The sequence below is a fragment of the Lissotriton vulgaris genome, unplaced genomic scaffold, assembly GCF_964263255.1.
Source record: "Lissotriton vulgaris unplaced genomic scaffold, aLisVul1.2 SCAFFOLD_875, whole genome shotgun sequence".
NCBI classification, from domain to species: domain Eukaryota; kingdom Metazoa; phylum Chordata; class Amphibia; order Caudata; family Salamandridae; genus Lissotriton; species Lissotriton vulgaris.
In genome coordinates, this window is record NW_028251487.1 from 328,064 (window position 1) to 348,099 (window position 20,036).

The following is a 20,036-nucleotide window of genomic DNA, read 5'->3' on the forward strand; positions in this document are numbered from 1 at the left end:
GTTCATTTATCGAACAACATTAACAATTGTAACCTCTACACAATGCCTAATATCAGAGTGGTTTTCCAATTAGACCTTTTTTGGAAATGTATAAAGTCTTTTGCAATTGTTAAGTTTAATTATGCTTGTATGAAGCAATAATGTACCTTACAAGCCAAATGCGGTCTAAAATATATGTCAAAGTGCACTGGAAATATTTGCATAATATCCCAAAAATAATTGAAAATAAAAACATGGGCCAAGCCAATTCAATTACTTGACCCAGAACAAAAAAAGCAGATTCAATAATTTCATCTTGGGTAAATGTTAATATCTGTCATTAGGGTGGCGTAACCCAGCAGTTTAAAAAGGGCTCAACCCCCTAGTGCGTACGTTTAGAAAGGTAACATTTTCCTGCCGTAGCCATTTAGTGCTTGCAGCCTGCTTCTGGGTTCACACGACTGGATGGAGTTAGTAGATGGCTTTTGTGTATTCCTGCCAGACAGCCGCTCACAACAGAGAGCATAGGTGTGCCTGGATGGGTCATCACTGGCAGTATGGGAGGGAGGGGCTGAGCACGCTCACAGTTGCACCTGAATAGGATGTGGCCTCTACACACAAAAAGGGCTCCATACCCCCTGTAGTGAGTCTGGAGACAGGGCAGGGGAGACAGCTACAGGTAAACTTCAAAGGGTAATTGCCAGAAACTTCTCCCACTACAACATCTTCAAAGATGGGCACCAGTATACATACTAGACCCCAGGTACCACCGCTTCAGTACACTTCTGGACCTGTGGACTTTGACAGGCAGAAGGACTACTGTGCTGCTGAAAGGACTGCCAAACTGCTGGACTGCTGCACCGAACTACTGCTGCCCCGCTGTTCTGCCCTTTTGCCCTATTGCCTGGGTGAGAAGGACTGAAGTTGGATCTTAGGCCCAGAACTCAAGAGTGACCCAGAGGGCTTGCCTCCTGATCAGAAGCCTCAGGGAAAGCACAGGCTTCCAACAACCTTGCATCCTGTACCTGGACTCTGCCATCTGTGAGTCTTTCACTCCAAATGGTGTCACCCCAGTCCTGGACTCTTGGTAATGAGTCTAAGTTGCTTTTACGAATCCAGCTGTGGATCAGCAGCCCCAAAGCATCTCCTCTGCTGTGCGGCCCAATCCTGAGCAGAACTTATGCATCACCGTTGATATGTGGATCTTCCTACCAGCCGACTCCGCATCACAGCCCATCGAAACCTCTGCATGTGGCACAGCTCTGCCATTGGACTTTGCATTGTCTACAGCAGCCTTCAGGAGCCTCCATCATGCAGCACAGCTCCATGCAAAGACCTAACAAAGCCATCGGAACCTCTGCATGTGGCACAGCTCCACCCATGGACTTTGCATCGTCTACAGTAGCCATCAGGAACCGCCACCACATGACGCATCTCCATGCAAAGACCTGACGCAGCCATCGGAACCTCTGCATGTAGCACAGCTCCACCCATGGACTTTGCATCGTCTACAGCAGCCATCAGGAGCCGCCACCACATGACACATCTCCAGGCAAAGACCTGACGAAGCCATCGGAACCTCTGCATGTGGCACAGCTCCACCCATGGACTTTGCATCGTCTACAGCAGCCATCAGGAACTGCCAGCACATGACGCATCTCCATGCAAAGACCTAACGCTGCCATCGGAACCTCTGCATGTGGCACAGCTCCACCCATGTACTTTGCATCGTGTACAGTGGCCATCAGGTACCGCCACCACATGACGCATCTCCATGCAAAGACCTAACGGAGCCATCAGAACCTCTACATGTGGCACAGCTCCACCCATGGACTTTGCATCGTCTACAGCAGCCTTCAGGAACCGCCACCACAAGACGCATCTCCATGCAAATACCTAACGCAGCCATCAGAACCTCTGCATATGGCACAGCTCCACCCATGGACTTTGCATCGTCTACAGGAGCCATCAGGAACCGCCACCACATGACGCATCTCGAGACAAAGACCTAACGGAGCCATCAGAACCTCTACATGTGGCACAGCTCCACCCATGGACTTTGCATCGTCTACAGCAGCCTTCAGGAACCGCCACCACATGACGCATCTCCATGCAAAGACCTAACGCAGCCATCGGAACCTCTGCATGTGGCACAGCTCCACCCATGGACTTTGCATCGTCTACAGCAGCCATCAGGTACCGCCACCACAAGACGCATCTCCATGCAAAGACCTAACGCAGCCATCAGAACCTCTGCATATGGCACAGCTCCACCCATGGACTTTGCCTCATCTACAGCAGCCTTCAGGAACCGCCACCACAAGACGCATCTCCATGCAAAGACCTAACGCAGCCATCAGAACCTCTGCATATGGCACAGCTCCACCCATGGACTTTGCATCGTCTACAGCAGCCATCAGGTACCGCCACCACATGACGCATCTCCATGCAAAGACCTAACGCAGCCATCAGAACCTCTGCATATGGCACAGCTCCACCCATGGACCTCACAATGACTCTCCTCACCTGGACCTCGCCTCGTCGCGCTGCATGACGCATGCTGGACCTCACAATGACTCTCCTCACCTAGACCTCACCTCGCCGCCGCTGCATGATGCATGCTGCACCTCACAATGACTCTCCTCACCTGGACCTCGCCTCGCCGCCACTGCATGACGCATGCTGCACCTCAAAATGACTCTCCTCACCTGGACCTCGCCTCGCCGCAGCTGCATGACGCATGCTGGACCTCACAATGACTCTCCTCACCTGGACCTCGCCTCGCCGCCGCTGCATGATGCATGCTGGACCTCACAATGACTCTTCACCTGGACCTCGCCTCGCCGCCGCTGCATGCCACGTTCTTGACCCAGGACCACACAACCCATCTCAACCAGGATTTAGATACTGTTCAGTGGGCCCAGGTGGGTTCGGCCTGAACCTGTAACTTTGTCCTGGTTTACCATGGACAGATATCCACAGTTTGTGCTTTTTGGAGATACCTTGTTTGAAACATTTATAACTGCATAACTCGTGATCTACTGCTTTGTTATTTATAACAATTACTCTACTTTTTCAAATTTGCTATGGAATCTTTACTGTGCTGTGCTTTCACTTCATTACTGTTTTAGATGTTGCACAAATACTTTACACATTGCCTCTAAGTTATGCCTGACTGCTTGTGCCAAGCTTCCAGAGGGTTGAGCACAGGTTAATTTAGGGTTTGCTTGTGACTTCACTCTGACAAGGGGTGTAGTTGCTGCATGAGTAGGGTCTCACCCCTCTCAACCAGTAACCCAATTTCTGATACTGGTGATCAGTAGTGAGGAAAGGACGTGTGTTTGTGCCGTGCCATACAGTGAGTTGCTGTTACACTGAAAGTCCTAGATAAATAATTTGAGCCCAATTTGAGTTTAAACTTCTCCCTGATTGGACTTTTTGCTTTTTCTAAATTAATTTCTACTTAACCTGACTTTTTGTGTCCATGTAACTGCTTGCAAAGATGATATCTGAGCTTGCCAACCTGGAGAGTTACACTGTGGTTGAGCTCAAGGGGCCTCATTTATGAGAAGTGACGCACCGTTGCGTGAAAGCAGCGATGCGTCACTTCTCAGTGCGCTCTCCTTGCGACATGATTGATGCGTCATATTTAATGTATGACGCATCATGCCGCAAGGAGTTACATATACGCCAGTATTTCTGACGTATTTGCAGGCGCAAAAGTGGCGCATTGCTGGAGTGTGTCACAAAAGTGACGCAACTTGAGCAATGTGTCCTTTCACATGGGACAAGCCCCATGTGAAAGGGCGTGCGCCAGTCTTACGCCTGCTGTGAGGCAGGCTCAAGATTTTGACGCAATGGCTTCCTAGAAGTGACGCAGCGAAATCTCATAGATTTCACTGCGTCACTTTTTTTGACGTTTTTTCCGGGGGAACGCCCCCCCTGCATACATTATACCTGACGCAGGTATAATGTAGCGCAGGGGTTTACAAAGTGACGCTTCTGCTTAGAGGTGTCACTTTGTAAATAGTGCGCAACAGGAGGCATGATTTTCGCCGCCGATGCGTCACAAAAAGTAACGCATCAGAAGCGCAAAACTGACGCAAGGGCTCATAAATGAGGCCCCAGGTGTTTTGCAAGGACAGTGGGCTGTCCACCAAGAAGAGCAGCCGGAAGCCAGATTTTTAAGCAGCTTCTGTGGGCTGGGCAGCGGCCCTCCAGTCATCAACAAAGGACCAAGAGGGAGAGGATGATGTGGATGCACCACAGCAGGACCCACAGGAGGCTCCTGGGATGCAGCCTAAAGAGGAGGAAGAGGATTTACTCCAGGATTTGAGACCTCTTACAGCACTGAGAGCAGTGTGTCCTCTCATGGTCTGTCCCCAGAGGCGCTGGCAGACTGACAGACTGAAAGATTGTTTAGGCTGCAGATGACCTCACTCAAGCTGGGACCAGAGACAACTTTCACAGATGTAGGACAACTGTCTCAAGCTAAACACAGCAAAAAATAAGTCCTCATCTTTGGGAACAACACCTCACCATGGAATGACGCATGGTGGCCTGCAGAACTCGGCCCTCACCCCAAACCCAACAGACCATGCCCACAACCTCAACATCATCTTGGACAGCAAGCTATCTATGAAGAAACAGGTAACCGCAGAATCATCCAATATCATCCTCCTGCTTCCACACTCCATGCATGCTCCACAAAATCTTAGGTGACTCCCAGTCAACACGAGAAGGACCATCTTGTAGGCCCTCGTCACCAGCAGGCAGGGCTACTGGAACACACTCTACGGAGAAATCATTGAATGCCTCTTTAGGTGACTCCGGACAATGCAAAACTCAGAAGCAAGGCTCATCCTTGACCCCCCCCCCCCCGGCAGGACCACCATCACACCCCACTCATTCAGCTACACTGGCTCCCGTTCCAGAAGAGATGCCTGTTAAAGATGGTGGCCCACTCATACAAAGCCCTGCACAAAGAAGGACCAGCATAAATCAACAAACGCTTGACCTTCCACCAACCGACCAGACAGCTATGATCTGCCTCCCTCTTTCTTGCAGACACCCCCTGGATCCGCCCAGCCAAAAGCAGAGGATATTCTTTCTCCCACCTGGCGGCCAAAGCTTGGAACAACCTTTCCCTGCACCTCAGGACCGCCTCATCACTCCAGCAACTCAGGAAAGGACTGTAGACCTGGCTGTTCGAATGAACAGATCACCACGCAGCAGCAGCAACTCCTGTGCCTTGGGACCCTCCTGGGTAAAAATGTATACTTGTATAGCGCACTACTCACCCGCAATGGTCTCAAGGCGCTTGTACGAATACCGCTGTGGAACCCATCCTGGCTTTCCCTGTGAGGCGTCCACTCCTGGGCACCCCCAAGGTGGAGGCCAGGCATCCTTAGCGTTGTGGGGGCCGTTGTGGAGATTAAGCAAGCTATTGCCCAGAGTTGCAGAGTGGGACTCCATGATTGGAATAGGCACTGAGGCGAGAATTATCAGGTCCGTGGAATTTTTGAGCCCAAGACCCGCCAAGGCGGGGAATTGAACCCTGGTCCCGGGCTAGACCTCTGCATCAGGGTCTGCCGCTCTAACCATTGAGCCATGCTTTAGAAATGATTGATAGATTGATTGAATGAGGATGGTGCCAGTGTACAAAGCGGGAGCAGCACCCCTCTGGTGGCCAGTCACCGGAGCTGGCTAGTGTAGCGCTGGGAAGGAGATTACACAAGTTAGTGCGGGGACACTGTAGAGGCCACCCTATTGTCCCTGGATGATGGAGAGATGGTACCAAAGGCCCCCATGCATTGTAACTCTAAGAAAGACAGGCAATGGGTCCCCCCAATGGCCAGAGGTTAGAGGCTCTGAGAGAAACTTGAAACCAGCATGACAAGCGTCAGATGTCATCTGGTGAACTCAGAGCAGGTAATCCCTATGCATTCCACCAGGACATTTTGCCTGTGTGGGTGTCCTGACCACATGTCCTATGGCCGCCTGGGAAGGTAGTCAGGAGGACCTGGAGCCTAGAAAAATGGCCAAGGGGCAAAGAAAACCCACTCTGGAGACTCCGGTAGTCTGAGGATTTTGCTGTCTGTGCACATCAGCACTTCCTAATAGCAGTCTCCACTCTTCACCACCTGGGATTATGTATCAGTCAGGAAAAGTAAACATCAGTTCTGGTACAAAGTCTTCTGAAAAGCCTGTGGTGACCAAAGTTCTCCTGTGACTCTGCTGTCTTCAGCGACTGCAACATAGCCGTCCAGCAGCTGACGGTCACAGGTCAAAAGGTTATGATAGTAGAGTCACCTGAGGTTCAGCAATCAGAAACCTAGAGGTTCCTTACTGCTAAACCAGACAGGAAACCACAAGTTCTGTGGATGGCGTCCCCACCATTATAATGTTGTAGAAATCACAGCCCTCTTGTGACCATATGACAGCTGGTCATCTCCTGCAGCCTTGATTATTGCTTTTAGCTGATGGGTTGTTATATCTGGTTGTAACTCCGCTGCATGTCCAGCATCTGTTCCACAGTGGTCAGGACTCGGAGTGCCTTTCTCTGCCATTTCCTACATCCTTGTAAAAGAGGAAGGGGCCTGTGCCTCGCGTTTTTTTGAAAGCTGAATGTCTTTGCTAAATAGCCAAACCCATTGATTTCAGTTTGAACAGGTGTATTAATTTTCACTATTTTCTATTCTTAGTACTTTCTTTCAATCAGAAAAAAACTTATGTTGTGTCATATAAATACATCCTTGTTCTCAAAACAATTTAACAAACATACTTAAATAAGACATAAATGTGCAGTACAACATATACCACAAACACATTTTACATGAAAAATGTTTTAACAAAAAAGACATCCAATACATATATCGCTATTGGTAATGTGCTTTTGATTATGATCCTTAAGACTCTTTAATGTCTATATTTGGTATCCAATCTTATACACGGCAAGTTGTTTTTTTGTGAAACACTGGAGATTTTTCTCTCTAATCACAAATTTAAATTATTCTGTAGACCTCTGTATATTTATCTGCCGACGCGTTTCTGTTACTGGGCGCGAAGTACCAGGAATCTCATCAGGGTAATTGTATTTAAACAGCAATGGCGACTTCTCTAAGGGTATGTGACATAAAACAATTATTACAAGGGGCTCCTTTCTGTTTACCTTTTATTCACTAATCTCATTGTTTTTGGTTGGATCATTTACCTTAGGTAGATTCTTGGTACTTCACGGCCCATTCCACTTTTACAAGTTATAATAAGGCCCTGCTTGGGCCTAACTCCTCTTTTTTCTGATTTCCTATATCCTGGCATTGATATGGTATTGGTTTGATGGCTGATGGCCTTGCCCTCACTCATGGGGGAGTGGATCTTGATTAGCCAATGGGTTTTTGCTACTCAAGAGCCCAACCCCCACCTCTACCATGTTCAATAAATTGACAAAGCCCTGCACCCATCATAATCAATATCTCTGTAATAACCCCTGCCACGTAAACAAACCGTTCCTGCACATTCTGACTAAGAGTTTGGTGGCTACTTAAGATCCCACATTACGGCAACCTAAGAATAATTCATGAAATCACATTAAAATGTTCACTGTTATTGGATTACTGTCTGTGATTGTCTTGATATTAATAAGTGTCATTTCATTTTCAGTGTTGGATCCTCATGAGGCCCGAGAGGTCCCAGGAGATTCTTCAGGTACGTGATGCTTCCACACAGATGATGAATAGGACTTTGAACCCCGGGAAGAGAGCTCTCGCTGCGATGGTACTTCAACTTCACAGTGAAGTATCAAATGCTGAAGTGACCTATGGTATGGGTGATTACTGTGGATAGGAGGCTTTATTTGTGCATGTGGATGATGCTGAAGGATGTGGAGGCCGGGTTTGAGCATGTTGATGATGCTGAAGGATGTGGAGGCTGGGTTTGAGAATGTTGATGATGCTGAAGGATGTGGAGGCTGGGTTTGAGCATGTCGATGATGCTGAAGGATGTGGAGGCTGGGTTTGAGAATGTTGATGATGCTGAAAGATGTGGAGGCTGGGTTTGTCGATGACGCTTAAGGATGTGAAGCCTGGGGTTGTGCATGTCGGTGATTCTGAAGGATGTGGAGGTTGGGTTTGAGCATGTCGATGATGCTGAAGGATGTGGAGGCTGGGTTTGAGAATGTTGATGATGCTGAAGGATGTGGAGGCTGGGTTTGAGAATGTTGATGATGCTGAAGGACGTGGAGGCTGGGTTTGAGCATGTCGGTGATGCTGAAGGATGTGGAGGCTGGGTTTGAGAATGTTGATGATGCTGAAGGATGTGGAGGCTGGGTTTGTCGATGACGCTTAAGGATGTGAAGCCTGGGGTTGTGCATGTCGGTGATTCTGAAGGATGTGGAGGTTGGGTTTGAGCATGTCGATGATGCTGAAGGATGTGGAGGCTGGGTTTGAGAATGTTGATGATACGGCCAGCTGACAAGCGCTTTTCCTATTGAGAAGGGAGTTAGGCAGGGATGCGTACTTGCCCCTACCCTATTTTCCCTTTTTTTAAATGGTCTTGTCGATGACCTAATTAGTGTACATAACATTGACGCCCCTAATTTAGCTGGCGGTAAATTTCCTGCACTTATGTTTGCGGATGACACCCTGCTGCTCTCAAAAACATCTATGGGGATGCAGCGGTGTTAGACCAATTCACCAAATTCTGTAGGAACAGGAATTTGGTGATTAATATAGATAAAACAAAGTATATGGTGTTCAATGCCAGTGCAACTAATTGCCCACGCCCGTCAATGGATGGACGAGCCCTGGAAAGGGTAAATAATTTCACTTACCTAGGTCTGACTTTAAATGATAAAATGAGTTGGGAAACTCAAATGACTAAGGCTAATTTAACCCTTTCTCAGTCTATGGGGGGGATTCTTAAAGTGCAGAAATCCTGTGTTCATAAAGTTGTTAGTGTGCCACTGGAAATATATAAGGTTCAAACCAGATCCTCCACCCTTTACGGGGCGGAACTCTGGGGCCATCGTCCAGCGAGTGAGATTGGCATAACAGAGAATAATTTTATTAGACAGCTGCTCTCCTTACCAAAAAACACTCCTTTAGTTCCTCTTAGGTTGGATCTAAATCTGAGGCCCATTGCAGAAACAATAGCCTCACGCCCGCTCCTTTATTGGCGCAGATTGTGGAGCGTCCCGGAGCTTGAGTGCTATAGAGAAGAACTGAAGATTGTGTTGGCACGCCCAGGTGCAGGGAAGATAAAGTGGCTATCCTTTATAAGGGGGCAGGCGTCTAGGATCGGCATGGAGAATCTCTGGTCTAATCCGGAGGACGCATGCAAATCCATCTCAAAGAAAACCCCTGCTGAGTCTATAAAACATTACAACCTAGAAGAGGTCCTTCGGTCAGCCAGGCCTTCTAGTCTCACTGACAGCTTTCTGGATTTCAAGAATGTCTACAGCTTTGAGAAGGAATTAGACACTATAGAACCTGTCCTAGCAAAAAAACTGTATTTACAGTTCAGATATGGTACACTACCGCTTTACTCTCACACTGATAAATGGATAATGGGTTTAGCTCGTCCTTGTCCAGGTTGTAATGATCCAAACGAATCTTTAATTCATGTGATCTTGTTTTGTCCTGCCTATTCTGTTAGCAGGAAAAAATGGATCAAACAGTTATGTGTGAACCTAGGAGTCAGGAACCATATAGAGTTTTTTAGAATCTTAAAAACTGATACTAATGCACTAATAGTTACTGCTATTGCTAAATTTTTGTTTTCAATGTGGTTAATTAGACGGAGATTGATTCGGTAGTAGTAAGCTACTTCAATGTAGGTAGACAGTTTGTCTCAGTAAAAACTAGGCCTCCACCGTGTTTTAAACTTTAATTCATGTATTTTATTGTCTTAGGGTCTATATCGTACTCTATAAACCACATGCTAACTGATTTTATTGCAAATATTTAAAATGAGATGTAACTGTGTATTAGTCTATTGTTGTAAATGTATTTTTCTATTTTTGATGTACTTTTATGGTTCATAAACAAACCGAAATAAAGTTAAATTGATGATGATGATGATGATATGGGTGATTACTGTGGATAGGAGGCTTTATTTGTGCATGTGGATGATGCTGAAGGATGTGGAGGCCGGGTTTGAGCATGTTGATGATGCTGAAGGATGTGGAGGCTGGGTTTGAGAATGTTGATGATGCTATAGGATGTGGAGGCTGGGTTTGAGCATGTCGATGATGCTGAAGGATGTGGAGGCTGGGTTTGAGAATGTTGATGGTGCTGAAAGATGTGGAGGCTGGGTTTGTCGATGACGCTTAAGGATGTGAAGCCTGGGGTTGTGCATGTCGGTGATTCTGAAGGATGTGGAGGTTGGGTTTGAGCATGTCGATGATACTGAAGGATGTGGAGGCTGGGTTTGAGAATGTTGATGATGCTGAAGGATGTGGAGGCTGGGTTTGAGAATGTTGATGATGCTGAAGGACGTGGAGGCTGGGTTTGAGCATGTCGGTGATGCTGAAGGATGTGGAGGCTGGGTTTGAGAATGTTGATGATGCTGAAGGATGTGGAGGCTGGGTTTGTCGATGACGCTTAAGGATGTGAAGCCTGGGGTTGTGCATGTCGGTGATTCTGAAGGATGTGGAGGTTGGGTTTGAGCATGTCGATGATGCTGAAGGATGTGGAGGCTGGGTTTGAGAATGTTGATGATGCTGAAGGATGTGGAGGCTGTCGTTTTGTACATCAATAATGCTGAATGATGTGGTGGGTTGGGTTTGTCGATGTTGATGATGCTGAAGGATGTGGAGGCTGGGGTTGAGCTAACAACGTCTATACAAACACTGAATCGATCCTCCAGGTCTAAGAATGCAGTTGGTTGAAATGGCAGTGACATGGAGATAGTTCTTTAGGGGGTTTTAAACATTCAAGTGGGTGCCTTGGGCATTACCAATACAGTATGTTGTATGTTTTTGGCTTGGAATAGATACATGTTGACAAGGATGCCTTTGGCAATGAGACTATGTGGAAGGAGGCACAGAGCAGAGATTGACAGGGTTAGATATGTTGAACACCTCTGTACTGTTCAGGAAGGAAGTACTCTCCAATGTGGGTAGAAGCAAATTTTCCCTCCGTGGGGTGAAAAAAGCACGTCTTGATTGAACCCCCCCAAAAACATTGTTTAAAAAGTAACTGTAAAAAAAAAATAAGGGTGTTAGGGAGAAAAATGCGGACAAGTTTAAAACATCACACCCCACTTACACCTGAACACAGCACCAATGCATGTTGATATACAAAAAACCCAAATGAAAAAGGAAAAAAATGAAATTCTAGAGATATGTATGCACTCTTAAAAAAGAAATGGTTATATTCTCCAATACTAACTAAATTTAAGGAAACAAAAAACAGGTTCTCAGGTAAGCTACATAGGACAAAAATTAGGAAAATACCAGCAATATAACACAAAATATGCATTATTTTTACGATCAAATCTACCTTACATTCTCCATGAAATAAAAGCACAGTTAATAATATAGGGTAAAAAAAGTTCTTACAGTAGAAGGAAACACAAGAAACATGAAGATGTAAAAACATAATGGCTGCAGTAAATAATGAAAATGACTACTTCACCCATAGAAATGAATGGGAATTTGAGAGAAAAATAATAATATAAATATTTAAAATAAATACTTATACAAAGTAAATAATTTTTACAAAATTATAGAACAATGTATTAAAGTTATATTTTTGTATATTAATAACAATATTTTACAAAATACATTGTTTTATTTGATTTTAATAAATACAAATTTTGAAAATGATATTCTGTCTGTATTCCTTTATGTTACTTTAAAAAAATGTATATCATGCTATTTTAGTGAACATCCATAAAAATAAATACCCACATCCCCAAAAAATACACAATCCAAAAATAATACACTCCGCACCATTTTCCACATAACCTTAATGTTCCCCTTCTAGCACTCTGCATGTACAGTTATTAACAAAATTGTAGACAAAAATAAAAAATCCTAATAAAGTAATACCCACAACCCCTAAAACAACCGATAACCCACCAAAAAATAATAAACCCCCCAACCTTACCTACTTATTCCCTACAGCAGTAACATCCCGACCCTAACACTGTACATGCAGATATAACACTCATGTAAAATTATAAATAAAAAGTTCAGTATCCTGAAAATTAATACTCAGTCTTAAGCAGAAATACATACCCACACTGCCCCAAAACACACCCTATAATTAATACACTTCCTACCCTTATTCCCTATAACCCTATCATCTTGCTCCTAACATTGTGGGTTAACAGTTAACGCCCCATTGCACCTCTATCAAACATTTGTGATACTACTCCAATCCTCTACCCAGCCCTGATATCTAAAAACCCCTTATTTACCTCTTACCCCACCTATCCCTTAACATTAAATATCTCACACTACCTCTTATCATACCCAGTCCTGACCCCTAAAATGCCCTTACTAACCCATAAAAGCCCCTGAAGACCCCTAATAAGTACATACCCTACACTGTACCGGAGGTCGAGGGGCAAGAAGGACTACAAGACCCAGTAGTGCTAGCAGCAGAGGAGGGCCTCTGCCACACTTCCTGTACCAGGGGGTGCTGATAGTCAGCTCTGGTCACCCGCTGCACAGGACGCACACAGGTCGCGCCTGGGCGTGGCCCGGGTGGAGACCGGGCCAAGAGCGGGCCTGTCCGCTGCTGGCCTAGGCTGGGCTGGGCCTTCCCTCTTGGCCCAATTGTTTTAGGGCAACTCCTTGTGTTTGCCTCCTGTAAGCACCACTGTATGCAGCTGGACCTGGTCTGGAATTAAGTGAACTTTTATGAACCGTCCTTTTGATTGGAGTCTAATTTGTCAACCATATAATATCTGTGGAGCCCTGTGGTTTCTTTGGTACCTTGGGTAAACTAAGCCTGGGCGGAGTTCGCGAAGTGCAAAAAAACTCCGCTGCGCTCCGCGGAGCTCCGCAAACGGTGGAGTGTGTTTGAAAATTGCAGCTCGCGGTAATTTTCAGCCCCGGGTGTTTGTCCGCACTGTGAAGTTATAGCAAATGGCATCATGCACAGCACAAGCGGGTGCAAGTTGGCTCTGCTTCCTTTCTGCCGCTCGAGTAGATTTTCTACTTGTGTAGCAGCTTTCTCGACCTAAAAAGAGTTTTTCAACGCGAGCGGTCATGAGCATACGTGACCACTCGCACTGAAAAATTAGACAGCCTGCATTGAGAAATCTTGCCGGGAGGTTGATTTCCGTCACTAGCCCTCTTCAACTTGACGTTGACAAGCGCGAATGAGGAAAAATCTCGCCAGTAGGTGTATTATCCTCGCTCACGCTTACCAACTTGACGCGAGCGAGAAAAAAAACTCTGCCTCGCGTAACTCCACGAGCTCCGCATATTGCGGAGTGCGGAAAACTCCACAAACTCTCTGCAAGCGGACCGCAGTTCACTACCCAATCTTAGGGTAAACATAAGGCTTGGGGCCAAAGATATCAAATGTTCTACCATTGACTTCTTTTTATTCCAAACTGTTGGCACCATATCTAAGGAAATTGACTTGGTAAGCTGTCTGCCATTTCCCACAACCCGCCTTTAAACACACCTCCCTTCTCGCCTCCTCCCGTTCAGCCTTGATGACTCCTGGCCATGCTTTACTCCTCCCCAGTGTGTGCTTCTGGTGCCTGCCTCCCTGTCCCTTCAGAACTTGTGGGAGAGGTTGTGGCCTTACGGCCAGAGCTGCCGACTTTGGAGCTGGGGAACAAGATTCGAGCCTTGACGTCGGCTCAGCTTCCTGAGATCTGGGCAAATCACTTCATTTCCCTTTGCCTACCAAAAAAAGAATGTGTGATTGTGTAACGTAACTGTTGCTTATGTAAAGTGCTCCAATACCTTTGATTCGAGTTTGCGCCATATAAATCTGCCTCAAAAAAACAAACTCCTACATACGAAAGTCAAGTAGGCTAACTGATCCCTTCTCTCTAAATGCAGCAGTTAGATCTGTGTGGGCAACCCGAGTGCTGACGTCATGCAGATTGCTGCAGATGACAAGCAGTCAGTCAAAGTCAGATTCCAAGCATTTTCAGCACGGCTGGCAGTAAACATTGCAGCCCGTTGAGTTTGTTGCCTTCTAACAAGATGCTATCAGCAGGCTTCCGGAGAGCAGCGTGGCCTGCCTTACTTAGTGCAATAAAAGAATTTGGGGGCATATTACCAAGGGCTTGTATCGCCGCTTTCTTGGCGAATTGTGCCGAGAAAGCGGCGATACTGCTAGAGCCCTTTTAACAAGGGCACTTTAAAGTTTGCCTCAAGCCCACTTTGCATGTCGGCGATAAACATCGCTAATGATATGCAAAGTGGGCGTTCCCACGTCCAACCACATGAAAAATGTGGTTGGAGGTGGGAACACCCTATTACCAAGGCAGGCGTTGGGAGACAAAAACCTGCGATAAACTCATTTATTGCAGGTCTCCCAATGCCTGCTCTGACCAGGCGTTAGGCATTGATAACATGGGGGTGTGGATCATAAAGCTGAATCCACCCCCCCACATTATCAAGGCCCACATAAGCGCATGAAAACAACGTTTGTTTTCATGAGCTAATGTGCCATATCGCCGACTATCGCCGGATTTCTGATCGCCTGCCTGATGCGAATTGATAATTGCGCGCTAATTAGGCAATGAAATCCGGCGATAGCCGGCTATACGGAGATGTGCGTTGTGCGTTTTGCTACGCACATCTCGGTAATATGCCCCTTGATTCGTGTTGAGGGAAATCGGTTCCAAAGCACTGCTTCGACACGCTACACTCCTGCAGCCGGGGGTATTATCGAGCAGGGCTATAGTTACACTGAAGTGTGGTGAACAGGTAGAGCGACCAGCCACAGAAGTGCAGTCAACCCTCACATAGGGTCAGTATTGGTTAGACTTGGGTAGAACCCTTTACAGCTTCGCTTTGTTTCACAGGATGTAAAATCCCGTAAAGTTTGAAACTCCGCCAGTTATCTTGGAGATCTCAGCAGGCACCTCTCTGGTGTCAGAAGTGCTAGAACCCTTCGATCACTGCCTCGTGCCCATCCCTCAATCCCTTTATTAATTGAACTTTGTGTGTTTTAATTAAATTAATGTCGCAGTTCTTAACAGCAGTCTCACATGCGTACAATGTATTAAAGCCTGGTCACAAATACCATGTAAATGGATGACGGCAGGTTGTGCGTCTTCGCAGTAGCTGTTTCTGACCACCGGTGCTTCCGCCTCGCATTTTTCTGTGAAATTCCCCTTGGTTCGGCCCCCCTCCCCAAAGGGAGGGGATTGTGGCTGGACCGGGAGTCTTAGTGGAGGCCACCCACCCGGGAGCAGAACCCGGGCTGCTGCAAAGGGTGGGGGTAAGGGAAGGGTAGGCAGGGACGTTACTGGGCAGCAGATTAGGACACTGGGTTCAGCCCAGTCGTAAATGTAGCAAAGGAATTTGTCTGGTAGGTTAAGAGACAGACATAAACCTCTGCCCCTGCTCGCAGGCAGGTCGCCCCCACGCCACCACTCGGCTGCCAGCTGCTCCGCGACTCGTGTCTTGTACTGAGTCTCCTGCTGCCTTGTCCTGCCCTTCTGCCTGCCTAATTGTTCTTCCTCCTATGTTCTCTCCTCGGAGTCCACCGACTGCCCCTTGTCATCTCTCCCACCGTTCTCGCCGTCCTTTCCCACAGCTGCGCCCCTGCGGCCCCACCCCCTGCATTCCCATTCGCCACCCTGCTCCCGGCTCCCAGCTGCTCCTCCCTCCCTCTCCCGCTCTTAAGGGGGCCGTGCAGCGACAGAAGGAGCAACCTCTTCCCCTGCTCGCAGGCAAGTCGCCACCACTCGGCTGCCAGCTGCTCCGCGACTCGTGTCTTGTACTGAGTCTCCTGCTGCCTTGTCCTGCACTTCTGCCTGCCTAATTGTTCTTCCTCCTAGGTTCTCTCCTCGGTGTCGACTGGCTGCTCCTCGTCTTCTCTCCCATCGTTCTCGCCATCCTTTACCGCAGCTGAGCCCCTGCGGCCCCGCCCCCTGCATTCTCATTCGCCACCCCGCTCCCACCTCCCAGCTGCTCCTCCCTCCCTCTCCTGCTCTCATGGAGGAAGTTCAGCGACCGCGCAGTGGGCGTGTGCAGCGGGCGCACTGGAGGTGCGCCAGAGGCAGGCCCGTCTGCGCCCGTCCGTGCCTGGACCACGCCCAGTGCCAGAACCCCTGGACCCCGCACTCGCCACAATGCCAGACTATGATACGATGCCCACACCCTCCACGCTCTCGACACCGGCCGAGACCACCGCTGCTTCCAGGCCGCCCGAAACGCACCCACGGACCCTTCTCCTGCCACACCTGCAACTTCACCTGCGACAGAACCACCAAACCTCCAAGGACCGGTCCCAACCACCTCCGCTGCATACTCCTCAACACTAGCTCGGCACGCAAACACGCCATCGAGCTCTGGGACCTACTCGACACCTCCGCCCCAGACGTGGCCTTCCTGACCGAGACCTGGTAGAATGATACCTCGGCACCTGACATCGCCATAGCCATCCCGGACGGCTACAAGATCTCCCGCAGAGACCGCACCAACGGAATTGGAGGAGGAATAGCCATTATCCACAAGTCCACCCTCCCGGTCCACACCCTCGCAGACGACTCCCTCAGCTCCGCCGAACACCTTCACTTCCGGATCCAAACCGACCCCAACACCACCCTCAGAGGAACACTCGTTTACAGACCTCCCGGACCCCGGGCCCTCTTCAGCGACTCCATCGCCGACCTCGCCGGCACACACGCACTTGCCTCCACGACTACATCCTCCTCGGGGACCTGAACTTCCATCTTGAAAACAACAACAACACCAATGCCGCCACCCTGATCGACAACCTCGCCAACCTCGGCCTCCGAAGACTCATCGCCGAACCCACCCACGCCGCCGGCCACACGCTCGACCCAGTCTTCTCCACAAGCGCCCACATCGGCTTCAACCACACCACCGAACTCCACTGGACCGAACACCGCTGCATCCACTTTACCTTCAGGAAACCAACCACGCATCACCGCACCCAACAGCTGCCCCATCGCTGCTGGAGCAAAGTCACCAAAGACCAGCTGACCTCCACCCTCGCCCAGAACCCGCCCACCGACCCCACCGACACAGACGCCGCCACCTGTAACTTCAGACAGTGGATCGACGACTGCGCCAACACTCTGGCCCCGCTCAAGAAACCCTCCATCAACCATTCCAGCAAGAAAGCCGCCTGGTTCACCGAAGAACTCCAGACCTCCAAACGTACATGCCGGAAGATGGAAAAGAAATGGCTCTATGACCACACACCAGACAGCCACGCAGCCCATAAGGACGCCATCCGCAGACATCACCACCTCATCAGAACAGCCAAGAGATCTTACTTCAAAGCCCGCCTGGACAACAACGCACACAACAGCAAAGAGCTTTTCAACATAGTGAAGGAACTCTCCAACCCCAGCGCCAAAACCAACGACATCCCACGCTCGCAAGATCTGTGCGACTCACTGGCCACCTTCTTCCATCGCAAGATCGCTGACAAATCCTCGACAGCTTAAACACCTCATCCACCCCGACCGCAGCAGACCCCACCACGAACGCCACCTGCACCAATCAGCTGGCCTCCTGGACCTACGTCAACGACAACGAAACCGGCAAGGTCATGAACTCCATATACTCAGGATCCCCGACAGACCCCTGCCCACACCACGTCTTCAACAAAGCTGACGCAACCATCGCACCCCAACTACGGAAGATCATCAACGTCTCCTTTAACACAGCGACTTTCCCGGAAAGCTGGAAGCACGCCAAAATTAACGTCCTCCTCAGGAAGCCCAAGGTGGACCCCAAAGACCTCAAGAACTTCCGGCCCATCTCCCTGCTCCCCTTCAAGGCGAAGGTCATCGAGGAAATCGCCAACATGCAGCTGACCCGCCAAATCGAGGACAACAACATCCTAGACCCATTCCAGTCCGGATTCAGACCCCTCAACACAAGAGCCTCTACCACCCTCAACACAAGAGCCTCTTCCACCCTCAACACAAGAGCCTCTTCCACCCTCAACACAAGAGCCTCTCTACCACCTTCAACACAAGAGCCTCTACCACCCTCAGCACAAGAGCCTCTACCACCACCCTCAACAAGAGAGCCTCTACCACCACCCTCAACACAAGAGCCTCTACAACCCTGAACAAAACAGCCTCCACCACCCTCAACACAACAGCCTCTACCAACCTCAACACAAGAGCCTCTACCACCCTCAACACAAGAGCCTCTACCACCCTCAACACAAGAGCCTCTACCACCACCCTCAACACAAGAGCCTCTACCACCCTGAACAAAACAGCCTCCACCACCCTCAACACAACAGCCTCTACCAACCTCAACACAAGAGCCTCTACCACCCTCAACACAAGAGCCTCTACCACCCTCAACACAAGAGCCTCTACCACCCTCAGCATAACAGCCTCTACCACCCTCAACACAACAACCTCTACCACCCTCAGCACAAGAGCCTCTACTACCACCCTCAACAAAAGAGCCTCTACCACCCTCAATACAACAGTCTCTACCACCCTCAACACAAGAGCATCTACCACCACCCTCAACACACGAGCCTCTACCACCCTCAACACAACAGCCTCCACCACCCTCAACACAACAACCTCCACCACCCTCAACACACCAGCCTCTACCACCCTCCACACAAGAGCCTCTACCACCACCCTCAACACAAGAGCCTCTACCACCCTCAACACCAGAGCCTCTACCACCACCCTCAACACAACAGCCTCTACCACCCTCAACACAACTGCCTCTACCACCCTCAACACAAGAGCCTCTACCACCCTCAACACATGAGCCTCTACCACCCTCAACACAACAGCCTCAACCACCATCAACACTAGAGCCTCTACCGCCCTCAACACAAATGCCTTTACCACCACCCTCAACACAAAAGCCTCTACCACCCTCAGCACAAGAGCCTCTACCACCCTCAACACAACAGCCTCTACCACCCTCAACACAACAGCCTCAACCACCATCAACACTAGAGCCTCTACCACCCTCAACACAAGAGCCTCTTCCACCCTCAACACAAGAGCCTCTACCACCCTCAACACGAGAGCCTCTTCCACCCTCAACACAACAGCCTCTACCACCCTCACCACAACAGCCTCTACCACCCTCAACACTACTGCCTCTACCACCGTCAACACAAGAGCCTCTTCCACCCTCCACACAAGAGCCTCTACCACCACCCTCAACACAAGAGCCTCTACCACCCTCAACACGAAGCCTCCTCCACCCTCAACACAACAGCCTCTACCACCCTCAACACAACAACCTCTGCCACCCTCAACACAAGAGCCTCTACCACCCTCAAGACAACAGCCTCTACCACCCTCAACACAACTGCCTCTACCACGCTCAACACAAGAGCCTCTACCACCCTCAACACAAGAGCCTCTACCACCACCCTCAGCACAACAGCCTCTACCACCCTCGACACAACTGCCTCTACCACCCTCAACACAAGAGCCTCTACCACCCTCAACACAAGAGCCTCTACCACCACCCTCAACACAAGAGCCTCTACCACCCTCAACACAAGAGCCTCTACCACCCTCAACACAACAGCCTCTACCACCCTCAGCACAAGAACCTCTACCACCACCCTCAACAAAAGAGCCTCTAACACCCTCAACACAACAGCCTCTACCACCCTCAACACAAGAGCCTCTAACACCACCCTCAACACAAGAGCCTCTACCACCCTCAACACAACAGCCTTCACCACCCTCAACACAACCACCTCTAACACCCTCAACACAAGAGCCTCTACCACCCTCAACACAACAGCCTCTACCACCCTCAGCACAAGAGCCTCTACCACCACCCTCAACACAAGAGCCTCTACCACCCTCAACACAACAGCCTCTACCACCCTCAACACAAGAGCCTCTATCACCACCCTCAACACAAGAGC

At 49.0% G+C, this 20,036-nt stretch overlaps 1 protein-coding gene across 1 annotated transcript in view; it reads left to right on the top strand.

Moving 5' to 3' along the window:
• Positions 1-20,036, top strand: part of LOC147662872 (NACHT, LRR and PYD domains-containing protein 3-like) — a 621,411-nt gene that overhangs the window by 93,737 nt on the left and 507,638 nt on the right. The window contains exon 3 of the mRNA XM_086950831.1: positions 7,642-7,686. Coding sequence (XP_086806957.1) covers positions 7,642-7,686 — 45 coding nt within the window. The remainder of the gene's footprint in view (positions 1-7,641; positions 7,687-20,036) is intronic.